At 37.4% G+C, this 20,673-nt stretch overlaps 1 protein-coding gene across 1 annotated transcript; it reads left to right on the top strand.

The window, feature by feature from the left end:
- Nucleotides 1-1,832: 1,832 nt before the first annotated feature.
- Nucleotides 1,833-18,901, top strand: LOC134660675 (short transient receptor potential channel 4-like; the record flags this gene model as incomplete). The annotated part of the gene is made up of 14 exons (XM_063516453.1): nucleotides 1,833-2,012; nucleotides 2,407-2,539; nucleotides 2,625-2,830; nucleotides 3,223-3,448; nucleotides 4,964-5,106; nucleotides 6,799-6,918; nucleotides 7,879-8,029; nucleotides 9,139-9,336; nucleotides 15,702-15,829; nucleotides 16,002-16,151; nucleotides 16,583-16,754; nucleotides 17,156-17,271; nucleotides 17,750-17,902; nucleotides 18,695-18,901. Coding segments are annotated over 14 exons (2,283 nt in total), but the record flags the coding sequence as incomplete, so codon positions are not given.
- Between the last annotated feature and the right edge of the window lie 1,772 nt (nucleotides 18,902-20,673).

Genomic DNA, 20,673 nt, shown 5'->3' with positions numbered 1-20,673 from the left:
TATAATATTTGAAGTTTTTGGAATGATCTCGATGAATATAAGTTGCCTGTGGAAAGAAAAGTAGTCAGCGATAAAAGCTTGTACCTAAAATGTTTTTTTTTACGCAATAACTTTTGTGATTTCTGTACTTAGTTGCATTAAGTCAAGGGTAACTTGTGTCCCTCTTTTGCCTACTTCTCTAATTATTTGCTTGATTATTCGTGAGAGGGAGCGTGTGCACCTAGGAGTCTTTATCTATTATTAATCATATTTGATTTTCACTTACCATATAAAAAATGCTCCCAATGTCACGGCAGCACACATTCACAATATATCATACACCTATTTACATACACACATACACAAAAGGCGAAATAGAGACACCATAATTAAAAGAATCCCTAAGTAAAAAAGGCACGACTAGTGTTTGCCACTTGCGCGTCATAGTTAAAGTCCAACGCCAACTAGTTATTATGATATATGTAATGAAAAATAATAATCACTACCTTAATAATATATTATGCACCACGGCCGTCATAATTAAACTACATCTCGGTCGGTACCGGCGACTCAGGATATTGTTCGTGAAAAAGTTATGGTCTGAGAGTACAAAGACACCACATCAAAACTTTGCATGGTGATGAAAGAATACTGAGGAGACTCTTTAGCTTTTTATACGATTAAAAATCTTTATTATCTTTTGAGAAATTATTATTATATTAGAGAAATGGCAGCCTCTAGGGCCTTTTTCAATTTCTTCTTAGAAATAACAATGTTTAAATTATTGACATGATTGACAATGTTGACACAATAAATGCAAAGAGGGTATTTCAGCCAGCCATTTTGCAAGAAGTCAGAAATACCTATCAACTCCTTCAATTTCGTTGACAGCTATGAATTGTAATGTAGGGTGACGAAGAATTTAGGACAAGTAGGGATAAATTAAATTAAAAGTGAAAAAATAACCATGTTTCAATTGAATTAATTAACGGTGCAAGCGATTGTTAATCGAGTATGGAAATAAATAAAATAATATGTCGATTCAAGATAAAGAATCCACCTGTATGTTTACCTACTTATATTCTTTGATACCTACATTCCTAATATACCTACTTACTTTACTCTTTGACCTACACTACTATTTCATATGAATACATACTTATGGGATTGAAACTACATGCTAGAAGAATAATATTTTTTTCTGATAATGATAACCTTTGCTGTCAGCTCTATGGTCTTGAAGTTGACAAGGGTAGTGTAATACATCTATGGTAATAACCATGTAATAACTGTCACGTTGTTTTGTGTATATTCATAATTCATAAATAACACAAAATCAAAAATATTTAACAGTTTTCTAGTCGGAATGAAAGCATCAAAAATAGACTCTATAGAACAACAAAGCCTACCTAGTGTGCCGGCTATAGGTAAGACACTAATATACACAAAAAGCATACTAAAATAACAATATATCTCACAGTCACTTTTATATACATTTTTCTTTCAGATAGTTATTCTACACGTCTGCTATATCCCACACCTTACCCTAATGTTTCGTTAATAAGCGTCACCACTAACGAACCAATCTCGAGTGAAGACAGTGGAACGAGCAAAAAACGTAATAACTATCGCTCTACAAACAAATGGCATCTTCAATATGTAACACTTGACTCGGCAAGTACTTTTATAGATTAATTTCTACTTAAATAATACTTAGGTACTTAAGTGGTCTTGACTATTTTAACGGGACTTGACTCAAGTCCGTTTAGGTAGGTAAAATGCACCCGCGATTTTCTGAATCAATATTTTAATGAGGGTTTATTCTAGCTTTCATTTAATTATAGTGACTTTGTTTTCATGTTAAGAGAAAAGAAGAAGGTACGTACCTAGCTAAAAAAGAGAGCGTTTTATTGCCCAAGCTACAACCGAATGAGCTTGAATTCCTTCAACTGGTAACTGATGACGACCTTCCTGCCGTGCGGGCCTACTGCCTGTCACACCCATCCCTCGACATCAACTGCGTCGATTTCCAGGTCAGACACGTCTGTTAGCGATTATGATATGACGAGATATCCAAATCGACATAGTTAAAAGACTAGTTAATTGACACTGGTAACTATACCAGAGAATCGTTAAGAATTCTTCAGAGACTCCTTTAAAAGTTTTGAAATGATTTCCGACCTTCGAAGATCGTGGGATACAGACAGACATCAGGGACGTTGGTCAGTTCAGCGCACAACCGATTTCATGAGTTTCATTACGATTAAGAATTAATTGCTTTTAAACAGCCGTGGCCTTATAAAATATTTTATTAGCAACGACATACACGGGCTTTTTTTACTTATTAAAATCTTATAGTTACCGTGTACCCATTCATTAATGAATTAACACAGTGTATTAACCACGATTTTAATGTGTTGAATATAGGGCATCTCAGCACTTCACATAGCTGTAAAAAACCGATCGGAAGCAATGGTCGAATTTCTCTTAACGCAGCCAAATATAGAAATCGGTGACACGATAATGCACGCAGTTCGAGAGAATACCATAAAAATACTTGGTAATGACGTTGAATATGAATTCGTATCAATTTTTTTTTTTTCATATAACCCAGTTTGTATACTGTTATATTATAATATTTATAGTAAAACTGCTCGAATCCAGAAAGACGATATGCCCTGCTTTGGAGTTTGTAGGCAGCACTCACTCGCCAGATTTTCCTGATTACGTTACGCCTCTGATGCTCGCCGCGCACTCCGGGAACTACGAAATAGTGGCGCTGCTGGTTAATCGAGGCCACACGATACCTCAACCGCACTCACCGAATTGTCTTTGCGGAGAATGCAAGTCAGTAATAAATTCTACGGTAATGACTGGGATCTTACCAGTCGACCGCATTTAAATTACAGACCCCATTACATTTTACAACTTCACTGAACGATCGGGTTTAGCAGACCACTTTTATAATTTTGCCACGTTAATACTTTCAATCGAAACTTTACGCATTCCCGAAGGTTCTATAGTACTTAACTACACACTACATTACGCACTACCCAGGTTATAGCGTCGGACTACTTGTCAGATATCAAATATGTATATGGAACCCAGTAGGTATGTAGCGACACCGAGACACGCTCTATTTTTTTGCTGAGTACCTACTGGAACTGAACGTCGGGGATAGCCAACGACAACGTATCATTTGTTAAATCTACTACATACTTTGTTAACTTGTTTGAAAGGGAGTCCCGCGAAACGGACGCTCTACGGGCAAGCAACGCCCGACTAGCTTCGTACCGTGCGATGTGCGCGCCCGAGTACCTGGTCCACGTGGCCGCGGACCCCATACTAGCGGCGTTCCGTTTGGCGAGGGTGCTGCTGCTGAGTGCGCACGCCGACGCCTGCCGCCACCAGGCTGCCGCCTACTTACAGCTAAGGAAACAAGTCAGCGAGTTCGCTGTGAATCTTATAGGTACATAGGTTAAACACCCCAAAAATTATTTTCTGGGAAAGCACTTATCGAATGCACATGTAGAGTAAATAACGAAGTAAATAAAGAAGTAGAGAAAAAAAGCCCTAATATGTAATTCCAACGTCAATTGAACAGCAATGACGATCATCAGTGTCCGGATAGTGTGCCTCTTCTCTTCTTCTTCCTCAACGAGTATATGCGCCCACTGTTGGGCATACGCCTCTCCAAATCTCCTCCAAGCAGCCCATTATGCTTTAGATGCTGTAAATGCTTTTGCCTAGCTGATAGAAATTAAAATTCTCTAGGGTTTTTGTGATAGGAATTTATTATATATTTCTACTATTTATAAATATAACAGCTTTAATAACGAACCGCCTAATCCATTCGGCACAGTACACATGTCAGTCCCTCCCCCCTCCATTTTAATACAAATTCAGATCATATCCTCAAAATAACGAAACTAAAACTAATATGCTGTATTATTTAAGTACTTATTTAATCTTAAAAAGCTTGCTGAGGAATTATGTACATCAGTACTTAGTACTTACAGTAAGTTCAGAGTTTGCTTGTGTCAAGTATTCCATCTCATTAGCGGGTTTAATCCAAAATTAGCCATACGCTTTTACTGCCTCTTAAGTATTCCGTTAACCGTTGATGTTTCAATAAATTGTCAGTAAATTTTATTACACGTGTCACATCATACTGCCTGAAATAACAGCATTAAGCTCACTCCAAATGACATCAATTTAGCCACAAGTTTATTCTCCGCAAGTATGCTAAATATCAAATCGTTGGCCTTTGGTACAAACCGTTAGTCCGCCATGGGATGTGGTTTGCCCTTTTGTTAGCCACTACTTTATTGGGAAACCGAGCAATAATAAAACTATAGTATCTATAGGTAGTATAGTAGTATACAGTAGTTAATTAGTACCTAATGTTAAATGTAATTTAAACTCCAAGTGGTAAACTCCATACCCGTATTTACGAGTAAACGTTTAATTTACTGATGTTAACCCTACTGCCATTCATTATGTTAAAAATATTACTTCAAATTCTTTGCTTATTTAAGTTATAATAATTACTTTGGCAACGAATGCTATACACGTACCTAATGGTCAAGTTATTCTTCATATTGCTTTTTAAAGGTATCCTTTGTGTTTTAATTGCTAAATCTGTGAGCATAATTATGTCAGTTTATAGTTTAAGTGCAGTAGCGGTATTATGTTATGAAGAGACTCGCAATAATTTACATTTAACGACCTGTGTTTGACATTCTTTAATGTGCACAAATAACACGCAAATTCTCCTCCTGTACCTAAATGCATTTACGCCGTCTTCTTTACGATCGCTGTAAGAGTCTATCTGTGTTATAATTGTAAATTGCATCTCGGTCATTGAAAATCGGAATTTCGACGTTGGCCTCTCTATCACTCTTATATTTTAAATAACCAGTGACATAGATGAGTGAGATCATGAGATGACATCAATTAGTTAATTAGAATCTGTCTCCTACAGGCTGTTGCCGAACGTCAGCAGAGGTGGAAGACATATTGAAACATACGTGTTGCCAGAGCCGCACGCCGTTTAAACTGCCGCGACTTCTAATGGCCGTGGACTACAAACAGAAGGAGTTTGTCGCACATCCTAACACGCAACTGGTAGGTACCTTGGATATTTAATTTACGTTATCTTAAAAACCGGCCAAGTGCGAGTCGGACTCGCGCACGGAGGGTTCCGCACCATCAACAAAAAATAGAGCAAAACAAGCAAAAAAAAACAAGCAAAAAAACGGTCACCCATCCAAGTACTGACCGCGCCCGACGTTGCTTAACTTCGGTCAAAAATCACGTTTGTTGTATGGGAGCCCCACTTAAATCATTATTTTATTCTGTTTTTAGTATTTGTTGTTATAGCGGCAACAGAAATACATCATCTGTGAAAATTTCAACTGTCTAGCTATCATGGTTCGTGAGATACAGCCTGGTGACAGACGGACGGACGGACGGACGGACGGACGGACAGCGGAGTCTTAGTAATAGGGTCCCGTTTTTACCCTTTGGGTACGGAACCCTAAAAAAGGGGTTGTTCCACTGAGACGTACCAAGAGCTGCCAAGAGATGTGCATTTGAAGTCACAACAATAGATACCTACCTACTTAATTGATCAAGTGTTAGCCATAATAAATTGAAAGAATACACAAATAAGAGTATTACCTAATATTAATAAATAAGAAAATATTGATAAATGAAGATTCCATAGTTATGTTTTAATTGACCACCGCATTTGTATTTTTATAATTTCACCCACAGAATGAGTCAATTTAAAGATTTTACAAGGTTTTATAAAAAACGTACAATTAAGAAACTAAGCTTTATTTGGTCGAATACCAGTGTTACTTATTTATTATTTATATTATTTAGCACGATATGGCTGTAATTGTAACCTTTTACTAAACTAAACAAAAAACAAATTGTGTGTGGAAGTGGAAGGAGTGTGGAACAACTTTTTTTACATAGGTACTAAATGTATGGAAATATTTTCTCCCGATTGTGGCCTAGGTTTTGGTATCGAAAAAGCTTTTGATCCTTTGTCCTGGCATAAAAAAATAGTCCAAATTGACGATTTGGTCGCTGGCTGACATTTTTTTCCTAAAATGTGTTAATGTCAATAACCTTTAATTAAAAAGATATGAGATTTTAGCGTAGCAGCACGGGATCAGGTAGCTTCCCTCAGTGCCCTATAAAAAATCCACCCTGTATGTTATGCCTCTTTATAAAGACTAGCGCAAGGCCTCAAGAAATAAAAAATGAATAATGAACACGTAAAGGCTTTGCTGGAAATTTTATTTACAGCAGCATGAGATTGTAGCGCTATTTTAATTGGCGCCAGTCCACGCATCCAATCGCGTGCTATTATTAAGGTGTCTTGGGGTTAATCCAATAGGATTATGGGCGAGTTACAAGTGATGTTTGTGATTGCTGATTGGGCTCGAACCTAACGTACGGAAGATTCCTTAAACTTCCGTACGTTAGTTTCGAGCGTTATATTTATTTGGACATATTATTATAAATTTTATTTATCAACGATTCATGAAAGCGTTTCGGCGGCTTCTGGAAAAATATGAGTTATGGTAGGTACACATGTAACAAAAAATACCAAACAGCAGTTGAGCATTTGAGAACAGCTTGCATACTATACCTAATATACCTATGGTACCGGAGCGAACGCCAAAACTAGCTCAGACAATTAGACTAATGTTAATTCGGAGACTTTCGAAACCACAGAATTATCCCTTTACTGATTAACCCCGATACACCTTAACAGTTTAATATCCGCAACTTCGTTTCCAGGTTCTGCAATCCTATTGGCTGGGAAACTGGTCGAGTTGGGAGACCAACTCAACGGTATGCAAAGGACTCATAATAACGAGCCGGATTTTCATTACACCTCTCATTCTATTTATGTGCGTGGTAAGTGAACGACACGACATTTCCGCCGGATATTAAGTATGTTTAATAGCTAGACGTCTAAATTCCCCTTGATAACCATCAGTTAGTACCTAAACAGATATTAGGAACCTCTAATGGATATAGCAAATTTTATTCTAATTTGACAAATCGATCGTATATTTCGCCAATCGGCAATAAGATTCACTTGGTCGTTATACTGTACTGTAGGTAATCCTAACCGTAAGTATTTGCACGAACATGGTGTAATTAAAATTATACATAAATGAGTTTACAGCTAAAAGTAATTTTTTATTTTACATGTTTACCTATCAGTCATTTCTAAGCGGCTACCTAAGGGTCTGCTCAAAATACCACTTATTTTGGTATAAGTAGTTAGGTACCTAAATATGATATACGAGTAGTATGCACTCTAACGCCCTTATAATAGAGGCATGTTCAGAGTCAAGAGTAGTCGGTTGTATGATTTTTATTCATCTTTTCACGGCTATAACAACAAAACGATCTTGATCAAAGGAGGGTGGGCTAACCTTTGTGGGTACCTTTATCTATCCCAACATCACTATCACATACATAGTATAAAACAAAGTCGCTTCCTGCTGTATGTCTGTATGTATGCTTAGATCTTTAAAACTACGCAACGGATTTTGATGCGGTTTTTTTAAATATAGATAGTGATTCAATAGGAAGGTTTATGTATAATTTGATAACCCGTGCGAAGCCGGGGCGGGTCGCTAGTATACCATAAACGTATCGCTCCACCTACTGCTAACTACCGTTTTAAATGTCACCATCATATAATCAATCATAAATAGGAGTAAAGTATATTAAGACCTGAAAACATATATATATGTAAATTACAATATATGTAGTAGGCAAGTAGTCTGTGCCCCCCTCACCGCACCCAGACAGGCGCAGCGATACAATCAGCACATATTTCGGTACAAACGGCGCACGTTCCAGGCAGCCCCGTGCCACCGTCTCGTTAGCCACTACCAGATACCGTTGAACAAGCTGATTACCCACGCCACCGCCTACTTCGTATTCCTGGCCCTAGTCTTCTATATATCTAATCAAGATAAAGCGAAACAGAAACGAGGACCGCCGAATACGGGTTAGAGCTTTATTCACTCTCGCTAAGATTACGATGATGAGATTTTTTGTCAAGATTATCACAATTAATTGTTAGGAACATTGTAGGTCAACGATTAGCGTTTGAGTTGGTACTGTTAGCGTTAGTCATCAACATCGATTTAACTTATCATTACTTATTTATTTTATCGTTACCCATACGTAAAAAAACTTTACCAAAGCCCTACTTATGTGTGTACAGTTTGCAAAAAAACGCATAAGCGTAATTGTTATCAATATTTAATTTAACTTGTATACATATTCATAACTTACTCTTCAGCTTGATTGAATTTGTCAACTGACTGCGTTATTTTCGGTTAGATTTATTTATGGGTATCTACCAAACTGTATTGTATATTCATGAACGACACAAAAATACGAAGACAACTATTAAAGAATAATGTGGACGGGAATAATCATCATTTCATCAAACTTGAAAGGCAAGCAAATACTTTAATGAGTATTTTTCAAACCATTACACATTACACATTTTTCAAACGTTATATTACACATTTCAAGAATGAAACATCTAGGTATTCGAACACTTCACTCACAGTAATTATGCAAGAGGGGGCTTATAGTGAAGTTTTTTACCTATATTCAGCCGATTCAGTCGGCCATCTGGCCGATTGCGCATTTTTAGGCATAAACGTACTATACATACCCTTACTCAGTATTTTGCGTCTGTCTTTCCAATGTTCCCAGGCGCGGAGAAGCCGCTAATGCTCTTCGTGCTAGGCTACACGTGGTCTGCGCTGCGCAAGTGCGTGGTGCAGGGCGCGCGACGTTATTTTATTACCGATACCGATACGTCTGTCTTCCCAATGTTCCCAGGCGCGGAGACGCCGCTAATGCTCTTCATGCTAGGCTACACGTGGTCTGCGCTGCGCAAGTGCGTGGTGCAGGGCGCGCAACGTTATTTTATTACCGATACCGATACGTCTGTCTTCCCAATGTTCCCAGGCGCGGAGACGCCGCTAATGCTGTTCGTGCTAGGCTACACGTGGTCTGCGCTGCGCAAGTGCGTGGTGCAGGGCGCGCGACGTTATTTTATTACCGATACCGATACGTCTGTCTTCCCAATGTTCCCAGGCGCGGAGACGCCGCTAATGCTGTTCGTGCTAGGCTACACGTGGTCTGCGCTGCGCAAGTGCGTGGTGCAGGGCGCGCGACGTTTTTTTTCTTACGCTTGGAACATATTCGACCTCGCCATGCTCTTGCTCTTTGGACTTACATTTGCTTTTTGGGTTGCTGCCAAGTATGAAACTGTTAATGAAAATGAGGAACTTGGTAAGTAAACCAGGAGACCATTAATACTGATGGATCTACCATTGAAGTACTTATATCTATGGTCAAGGTCAGGTATCTATGTATATGCAGCTGCTTGTAGAGAGTGCGAAGTGAAATTTGGACTTAGTTCAATGTCGTATTACATAGTTGTTTTTATAAATAACCATGTATTCAACAATTAATTTACTTATTTTATTTATTTTGGGTTTCGCTAATAACGCCAACATATTTTTTTGTTATTATACATTATATATTTTTTGTAGGTAGTATCCTCAATATCCTCATGGTCAGAATACTCTTCATCTCTATACAGGCTGCTTCCTGTAACAGGAGCAATAAATTAAACTAAAGGCTGTACTCCTCAACCTGACCAACATTTGTTCAGCAACTTTTAATATAGGGTCCGGTGAATACCTACTAGCTGTTAGTCTCAGACATTATCCTGTCCGCCCGACGCGTGGCCATACGACCATCCCTACGCTTTCTTGCCACTCGACCAATGATCGCTTTTCCAGACTAAGTAGGTATCTGGTTCTGTTCTGCTTAAACAGTCGACAGCCTCGTGTTAATGCTGACTCGAGAGATCGATCGAGCATCCGCTCTAGTCTGATCATTGTATTGCGGTTTATGCTTCTTTTCTCCTATATCTTCTCTAGTCGTTTCACCGCAGCTTTAGCCATCTGGGCTCTTCTGGAAACCTCTTGGTCGCAGTCGCCATTGTTTCTTATTTGAGAACCCTAATACACAAACGTGTATTACCAGCTGCGATTCTTACAATGTTGATTCGTTGATAGCCCCAACATATTTTGGGTTACCTGTGTTAATATCGTAAGTATAGTTTGTAGCTTTCTAATAGACCCCGAAGGCTAATCCTATTGTCTATTGTTAAGAAAAACCGCTCGTGCCACGTGCCACAACCACCTGCATAAAAAATCGGTACTTCGGTTACTGAGTGCCGGCGAGTCGAACGCTACAGAACCAGTAAAATGTGTCATCGAGATGCGTAACAAAGGCGCTATCGGAGAGCGCACCTACACTGGTTTTTTGAACGTTGGACTAGCCCGCGCTCAGGTGCCAAATAGAATAATTAGGACCCTTTTTTGCAGGTAAGTAGCACGTGCGGTTTTACTGAACAATAGACAATAGGATTAGCCTTCGGGGTCTATTAGAAAGCTACAAGCTATACCTACGCTTAAGGGCCTACTGCAGCCGCGTCTGGCGTTTCGTAAACCACGCCCGCTAGTTCTTCCCTCCCCGCTAACACGCACACATGGAAACGCTTCGCGCCGCACGTGAAGTTTGTGTGACCTTTTAGCACCATCTAACGTTACAGAAGTTAACTACCATTATACGCGGTCGCTGCGGTCGGCCAGAAACTTAAATTCGGAAAAAATTGAAACAGATGGCGTTGTTACTTGTTCATAATAGCAAACAATAAAATAATTAATTAATAAACCTGAATATTTATTGTTGTTTTGGAAGATGTTAACAGCATAGAAGCAGCAGCGTATATAGCATATAAGTTAAGAGTATTGATAATAAGAAAATAGCACAAGAACCGAAAAGAGATTATTTTTGATAAAATATGATGAAAACAGATTTACTTGATTACGCTCACCTGACTTTGCGGTCACTAAATGCAAATTTCTACCTTATTGTTATGGGGTTACAATACCCCTGGGGTTGCAGGCGTCCATAGTCGTTATTATTATAAATGCTTTGGTTGAAATGCTTTTTAACCCTCGAATTTTTCATAGGTACAGTCACCTGCAATAATATGTTACTCTTCGACGGCCGCAAAAATATGTGACACGCTCTTATGGCTCTACAAATAAGATCTAACATGATCTACCGCAAAACGGCCTTCGGTGTGTAACATATTATTGCAGCTGACTGTACTCGTACTCATTGTTGTATAGGTAGGTATTAATATCTTTTATCCGATCGATTTGCATTTATTTGAAATAAATCACAGTGTTTAGTAATTATATGTTTTATTGAATAAGAGATTATTTAGGTATGTAAGGAATACAGGGTGCCTTTTTGAAACACTCATTTTTAGAGTTCCGTAGCCAAATGGCAAAAAACGGAACCCTTATAGATTCGTCATGTCTGTCTGTCTGTCTGTCCGTCTGTCCGTCTGTCCGTCCGTATGTCACAGCCACTTTTTTCCGAAACTATAAGAACTATACTATTGAAACTTGGTAAGTACATGTATTCTGTGAACCGCATTAAGATTTTCACACAAAAATAGAAAAAAAAATTTTTTTGGGGGTTCCCCATACTTAGAACTGAAACTCAAAAATTTTTTTTTCATCAAACCCATACGTGTGGGGTATCTATGGATAGGTCTTCAAAAATGATATTGAGGTTTCTAACATCATTTTTTTCTCAACTGAATAGTTTGCGCGAGAGACACTTCCAAAGTGGTAAAATGTGTCCCCCCCCCCCCCCCCCGCCCTGTAACTTCTAAAATAAGAGAATGATAAAACTAAAAAAAATATATGATGTACATTACCATGCAAACTTCCACCGAAATTTAGTTTGAACAAGATCTAGTAAGTAGTTTTTTTTTAATACGTCATAATTGTCATAAATCCCCTAAATACGGAACCCTTCATGGGCGAGTCCGACTCGCACTTGGCCGCTTTTTCTGGATAATTTTGAATTTCAATTGTCAGGGGTGCCTACATTATTTTTTAATACATTTTACAACGACAACAAACAAAAGTTCAAATTCGCCGTATTTTTATTACCCGGGTCGATCGCAACAAAATAGAAAATCATGTTTTTCAAATCTAAGCGTTATTGTAATTTATCTCAAATAACCAAAAAGTCAATCTGACTAGAACTTAAAAACGAACTGAATTATTTTAATATGTCGATTTTTCTTGGTGACCCAGGAGAATTTTTTTTTGTATCCCATACAAAAAGCGCGTATCCCAATCGCGTATCGGTTTTGGTTTTTACTTATAAGTGTGAAAATATATTCTTTTTCATGTTTTATGTGTCTTTTTGTACAATAAAGTGTTTTACTGCTACTAATATATCATATTAACGATTAACTAAAAAGGTATTTACATCTAATTTAACTGGTAAATTATGAAAGTCCGCTAAAATTAATATATACCTATTCAAAAAAATATTTGTTAATATGTCCCAAAATCATGGCTCATTTTTTAAGTCTCCTGACTTACGAAACATATCGCAACGAAGGCAAGGGTACCACGCGGCATCGTGAACCTAATAACGTAACGTTTCAGTTACTTTTTTAGTCGCCGACCATTTTATCCGGGGTACGAAAAGAGGTATTAGATCTATCCTGGGTCTAATATGTTATAAAAACATAGTTTTTTGAAAAATGTTCGTAGGTAGTACACAAAATTTACATTTTCTTTTAAATGTGATTTGGATCATCGTTCTCCCTGGTGACTTTTCTGGTGACCCAAGAGACATCAATTTTATTATGACTCAGGAGACTTTTTTTCTATGCACTTTGATTTTTTTGATGCGCTAATTTTGTAATCTAAAATAACTTTAAACTGCTGATATACTTATAGAGACAAACCAAAGAAAGTCTGCAGCGCAATAATTTGACATCGAATTAAAAAACTACATATGGCAATGTTTTTTAAGCAGTCAGTAAACGTCATGCACTATGGTATGTTTGTCAAAAACGTTTAAATATTCATTGTGTTTTGTGATGAACGGAATAAACATGGTGAAACCTTGCAATACCGGCGTGCGGGAGTTACTTTTCCGCGTGACGAATAATTTTACACTTGTAAAAAGTCAGCACGAGGCGATTCAAGCTGAAAAACGACAATGTTTACAAAATTTGGAGTTGATGACGGGTAAGTGGAATGAAACATCTTAATACTTCACCATATGTACCTACTTAGATAATATAATATTGGTTTAGACTAAGGTTTCACAGCAAATTGAACACACCTAATAGGTATAGGCATACTTATGAACTTCCTCTAACATTTCGAGAAACTCATTGGTACTAGCCGGGTTTTGAGCTCGAACCCAGTGTGGAAAAAGTAGGTTCGATTCCCGGGCGCGACTAAGCGAATTTAAAAAAAAAACAACGTGTTGCATTCCGGGAGTGCCGACAGAAGTGAAAACTCAATGACTAGTCCAAAATGTCTGCAGCACTATGTATAATTGACCTATCCTCCTTTCTATTGAAAACTTTTGGTTCCGAAATTGCTGGTCAGTGAGCTTGTTTAAAATTCGAAATTCAAATTTATAGCGTTAATTGTTTAAAATTCGAATAGAAATTGTAAAGATACCTTGCAGACCTCGCATCTAAATATATTTGGTCATGATATTTTGAGTTTTATTCACCAGTACTAGAGTTCACTTTTATTAGCGATTTCATCAAGATGTAGCTTTATTGAATTATATTTGAGTGATATAAAGTTATAATACTGTGAGATCCTCGTATTTCAGCCCGTACAAGATTATAACCTTTTTCATGTAATGTCATTGAGTTTTTCTTTATTGATTTAAATGCCATCTAAATGATTGGCCATCTAAACCTTACGGTCACATGATCGCCTTACGCTGTCTCGAGTTTATCATTTTTTCCCCACCCCAAAAAGTGCCTAGCGCCGCTAAAGAAGCTTTCACTTCAAAAATCTTTGAATGCAGTTGTTTCTTTAAAAAACAATAATGTTTCATTTAAGTAAAATGAGCAAACTTAAGGTTTTAAGGCACTTTCCCTCCAGGGCCCATAATTTTTTTCCACCCGGTAGTAGACAACTATTTTTTTCGACTAAATGAAGTTTTATTAGATAAATCGTTAATCACATGGTTCGTTTCACACATCACATCAAATCGTTTGTCATCACAATCAAAATTTGTCAAAAGTAATGAAATTTATGCCAAAAAACATAAATAAAACATATAAATTCAACACATTTTTTAAATAAAAATCTTTCTCGATAATATAAAAAAGAACATCGACAAATGATGTTCAAAGAATTAATATCAAAACAGATGTCATAATTAGGATTGGCTACTTTAAGAAAGGAACAGAGAGATTTAATCCTCTCGCTCTGCACGTTTTTCTCATTCCTCCTTGTCAAGCCAAAATAAACTATAAAATGATAGTAACACAGTACATTGTAATATTCACTTTTTCCACGGTATCATGTCATTGTAAATTACTTATGTGAAATTGTAGTGGCGTGCGACTTTCAAACCGGAGGTCACGGGTTCGAACCCCGGCCCGTGCAAGTGAGTTTTTGTAAGTAGGGACCTTTTTTTAGTGGTACTTAAATATAATAACTTTTCGTATTATTGAAATAAAATATTTTATTCAAACAAACTTAATAATATAATAATTAAAACCAATAATATCAATTAGTTTTTAATATTTATTCAATTATTTTAAATTATTTGAGCATGAAACATACTAGATTTATTTTTATCATTACAATAGAAAAAAAGCAAAAAATATATTCTTATAGATATTTTATTTTTAAACAAAAATAAAGCAAAAAGTTACGCTTATATTCTGATGGCTAAATAGTAAATACCAAACAGCTACCGATACATTTCAATATCTGTCGAAATTTCCTAACCCGTTGTAACTGACAAAGAGTATAGATTTCGACGTAGCATGACGTAGCTAAGCAAACACGCACACATGCGTAACGTATAGGCCTGTAAGAAGGCACCATCATAGGTTTACCTCCGATTCCGTTACTACTCAATGGAGTTACGACTCAACGTTTATTGGATATTAACATTTTACGTAATTCGGAGCGCTGCGCGAAGTGACATAGGTCTTACCTCTTTGAGGCACGACGGCCATCTAACATTACTGGCATAAAGGATGCATTTATGACTTTGACGCATGACAGAAAGAGAAACGGAACTGCGTAAAATGGGCGTTTGCTGTAGAATTCATAAAATCAAAAATCGATAATAAATCCATCGGTAAAGGATAATAAGTTAATATTTAGTTCTTTGAAAGTTAAGACGAGATGAAAACCTTTGCTGTAAGGTGGGTTGTGCTGGATATGGATGTGTTTTCTAGTTGCACGAAGCTAAAACCGAAAAATGAACACGTAAGTTTGGATTTATTTTCTATCGAGAAAATTTTAAGCATTCGTGTTTCGACAACTATGAAATCACTTATCATATAGTCAAGAAACATATATCCGAAAATCACTACTGTTTGTTTCCGGGGCTAGCCACTGCCACGTTTCTAAGATCCTGTTATTTTTCGATGCACGGCCTTAACTCTATATATTTATGGTGACTTACTGTAGTAATAAGATGCCAAAGATGAATGTAAAACTTTATCCAGTAAGTAAACGGATACTTAATTATCAACTTGTTGTTGACAGAACGAAAATATTGGAACCAACATGATCCAACCTTACTGGCCGAAGGCACCTTCTGCCTTGCAACCATTTTTGCTTTCTTCCGACTCTTGTCATTTTGCCAGCTTAACTACCATCTTGGACCACTTCAAGTAAGTGAAGCTTACTATAGCATAGGTAAGAATTAGGTACCTTATGATCCGTAATAAGTTAGACAGTGCTGCAAACTTAAGTTTATGCGAAATACCTACACTTTAAATTTTCAAATTATGGTTGCAAACAAGTGTACGATCCGATTGGCTAATCTACATCAATCTTTCACAGGTGTCTCTAGGAAAGATGACTGTTGATATCTACCAGTATTTAAAAGTGTACGCAATAATAATTAGCGCGTTTGCGGTGGGTCTGGCTCACTTCTATCAGTATTACGATGGCATGGTTTATGTGGACGAAGCTGGGATGAAAACTGTACAGGTTCCTTATTTAACTTATTGTTTTATTCATATTTCTTTATTGCTATCATATTCATCAAACACAGTGTTTTCATATAATTAATTGGTACTTAAAGTAGGTAGCATTCCATCGTACAATGATTTCTTGTTATAATATCGTGTATGGTAGAAACAGGTTTTAGTCGACCGGAAAGACGATGACAGGATAGCTAACTATTAACTAGTATAGGAAAGGCCCGCTAAGTAAACGCCTACTCCTACCCCGACAAAACTGAAATAATTTAAAATACTTAACGGAAACGTTATACCTACATAGAATGGAAATATGAAGTAGAGTTGGCAAATATTGGGAGTGGAGAGTGGACGCAGTTATATGAATATCGTAACTGCTGATTCGGTCACAGACTAAATAAATTAATAGGAATTACACATTATTGATATTAATATGCACAGGCGTCGTCATTCATAAGTTTACCGGACACCCTTAAAACTTTGTTCTGGGCGTTGTTCTGCCTGTCGCCCCTGGAAAGTGCCGACGTGGTACTTGACAACCGCAACTCTTCGGCCAGGCTTCCTCTGGCGCAGCACACGTACACTGAACGCATCGGGTACTTTTGTTTCGGATGTGAGTCTTAACTCATTGTTTGATTATAGCAACAAACAGCGTGGAGTAAATACAGTTTTGTAAATTAAAGGTACTTAGTAAGCTTCAAGCAACATAAGCTACTTATAAATTACATGAGGTAGGTAGCTAGGTTTGTTGGGATGATATCGTTACAACAAAAAATAAGTAAATTGATAGTTCCTCCATCCAACACCGCGTGCCTTATTATATATTGTTTTATCGTAGATGTCGATTTTCATTATTTTAACCGACTTCAAAAAAGGAGGAGGTTATCAATTCGACCGTATCTTTTGTATAGGTATATGTACTTTTTACGTATGAGAACTGTCTTCATATCGCTACCAATTTATAACTTGGACTTGCCTAACCGCAGTCTCACGCTTAAAACTTATTGCTTGCAGGTTTCGAAGTGATATCCGTGATAGTAGTGCTCAACATGCTGATAGCGACAATGTCTAACACATACCAGCGCGTAATAGACAACGTTGCCACCGAGTGGACCTTTGGGAAAACTGAAGTAAGTTTGCTCAGCAAGCTTTTTGTTTCCACTTAACATTGTTGGCATCCAATGGTGTATTTCCATTTGTCCCGCCAGGCGTTGAGAAATGGGAATACTTAACACCCGTTTTCACATTTATGCTTTTGTTTGATATAAGTTATCACTGATAACGATTAACTACAGGTTACCTTGTGCCCATTATAAATAAAATGGATTATTCCCACCTGTTATTCTGTTCTCACTCAACGGAGCGGCGCATCCAATGTGAAGATCGCCTTACCACTGGTCTCGATCTTTTTTGTGTCAAGACCACGTCAAGACTAATAAAAATACCCGGATGAAATTAAAGAATTCTAACTACACCAGAAACTACTTACTAATAACTACCTATTGTGACTGAATAACCGAAGAACAAAGGGCCTGTGCCGCATTCTGACTCCTTTACTCTATTTACATATATTTATCAACAGTCGAGTAAAAAGAAGATCAATTGTAGATGTACCTGAACTACATGTACGAGACCACGCTGCCGTCGCCATACAACCTCATCCCAACTTGGGGCGGCATACAGGCAGCCGTAGAGTGGCTGCTAGTCAAAACATGCCGCAATACGCCGACAGTCAAATGCTGTGCAAGCTTCTCCAATATTGTAAATATACAGTTACAATATTTTATTCAATATCTAAGTATCACTTTGGGGTGGGTAGTGTATGGTACTACATATTTACTTAAGCGCATTTTGCATAAATTAATACGGCTTGTCAAAAGTATAATATTTAAAACCTTCGCGTTTTGAACACATATTAACTCACATTTATAGACGGGTCTAACGCGAAATTTATTCAATTACCTTTATATACCGACGTTTCGACACAGGTTTCACTGGTCATGGTCGCGGCCAACTGATGTCCCAGCAAAACCAGTGTCGAAACGTCGGTATTTATATAGGTAATTGAATAAATTTCGCGTTAGACCCGTCTATAAATGCGAGTTAATATGTTGTCAAAAGTAGCAGTAGCGACTACGCGTCAAGAGTACCTATAGCGACTACGAGTAAATGTACCTACTTATGATCCCATTGATCCCATATGTCGAACATTTAAATTGTGACAAATACTTTTGCATGCAATGCAAGCTGTAGACATATATGTACGAGTATGTGCACTCATATTACAGTGCCACCAAATACCTGAACATTCAGTCAGCCATGTTTTTAACTGTTTAGCTACATGGTGTGCAAGCAAGCAGCGAATGGTTATTAGCTTTTAGTTTTTTTATTAGTAGATGTAAGGTGTATTGGGACGCTTGGCACGCTGATATCGGTCACTGACGTCGGTCTAGCGTACCTACGAATTAACGAGCGTTCTATGGGCCACCGCATAGCGACGCTGACAGCCTCGGCAGATTTATTGCTACGCTAACACAGTATTTTGGTCCGCAGGAATGTGGCAAAGATACACACGTGAACACCGAATACGCGGCATTGATGACAGTTCTGGTTCAAAGATATTTTAGGGAGAAGCGCTTAGCCCTCCAGGGCGAAGACCGAGCGAGCGGACGAGATCTGGTTGCACTGCGCCGCGAGTTGTCCTCTATAAAATCATTTCTCGGAAACTTGCAAATGCCGGGTACCACCGGTATAAATTAATATTAACCTTTTAACCGCCATAGAATACGTCATCGATCGTGCTCGTGTCGCCGGGGGGTACAAAGTTACACGAAGTTTTGTCTTATTTATCAGACAGCGGCGACATGAGCCCGATTTTGTATATCTTATATATCAGTCTACGGCGGTTAAAAAGTTAAACAAGCTAACCAAATACTGTAGGTATTTATTCTTTCCCTAATGAGGCATTAGTAGTACTACATGCATTCTCAAATATATTGTACTAGTTAGTGATACCATGAAGACACTAAAGAGGACAGGATATACTTAATATATTATACCTATGTCATGGGGAAAATATGAATCGATTTGTAATTGATTTGCGTCCATTAATTTAAGTAAGTTACAGCACAATTATGTGGTCTTTAAGTCTATGACTATCTACAACAGATTACTCGGTGTTATATTTTGTTAAGCACTCAATCATACCAGGAAAATTCGGTCTGATCACAGGCTATTGTATCTGCATTGTCTCACATGTGTGATTGAGTCTTATCTTGCACCTAATCAGGTTAGGTTTAGGTTGGGTATCATTTGATCCTTAGAGGATTTATTGTTATGGCGAGGATTTATACATATTTATTGTTTATTAAAACGAGAGATAAGTTATAAAACCGTTATAATTAGCAATTTGCTTAATAGGGAATACTACTGCAATGTTTTGCCGCCAGAGTGCAGCACTAGTGACTTTAGTAAACCATAGAGTAACTTATACATAATGTACCTTAAACTGTTTTTTGTCAAGTTTTCAGACAATCAAATATGACATTGCTACATCAAGGTGGTTCGTTTACAGATGGCCTACCGGGAAACGCGAAATCGAAACTCAGCTATCTGCCTCTTTATCGCTCGAATATACAAGATGGATTCTCTATCACTCTCAGTTAAATCATATTAACCTCTCGGTTAGATAACAAAATTTCGATTCTCTCGTTTGCGGTAGACCCTTGGATTGTGACTTATTGTGGGGGTAGCGCCCCCTATGAGGAGTTTCGCTTAATATTCCCTATTATTGGAAACGAAAGAATACAAATCATTCGTGCCTACAAAATCCATATGCAGATATACATACTAGCCTAGTGTAAATAGTTGACATTAAGTATTTTGTAAAATACGACATTCGTCACATTCTAATATTTTGTATAACATTCACCTTATTATTACATAATATATTGATCTTAAATGAATAAAACTATAATAATATTAATAATCAACAAGTACATTTAAATTACTTATTTATACTTTCCATCTACATATAGGTAGGTACCTAGTATAAATAGTGATAAGTATCTATCCATAAAAGTGAAACCCACTCGCTCGCCCTTACTTGTATCATAAAATGGTGTATCTTAACCCAAGAGAATTTGAAAAAAGTGGCGGATCGTCAAAGTAAATTATGTAGACACAGTAAATTTACTTTACTACCATCTTTCGACAGAAGATTAAAACTGTTAGAACGCCATTTGACTTTGATCCTTATTCTTTTACTGATATGTGTCGATTTGTTACTCGTAAATGTCAAAAAATAACGCCATCTACTCGAGACTAGGCCAAAAGTATGGTGCAATCTTTTAGAGCGATGGCGCCATCCTTGGCCACCTTTGGCCTGCTGTTGAGTATATGGCGTAAATTTTTTACATTTAACAAATTGACACATATCAGTGAATGAATAAGGATCAAAGTCAAATGGTGTTCAGATCAAAGTCAAACAGTTTGAATCTTCTGTCGAAAGATGGCAGTAAATGTACTGTGGC

This window comes from Cydia amplana, chromosome Z (assembly GCF_948474715.1).
Source record: "Cydia amplana chromosome Z, ilCydAmpl1.1, whole genome shotgun sequence".
NCBI classification, from domain to species: domain Eukaryota; kingdom Metazoa; phylum Arthropoda; class Insecta; order Lepidoptera; family Tortricidae; genus Cydia; species Cydia amplana.
Note: the sequence above shows the minus strand (reverse complement) of the source record. Positions and strands in the feature narration are given on the sequence as shown.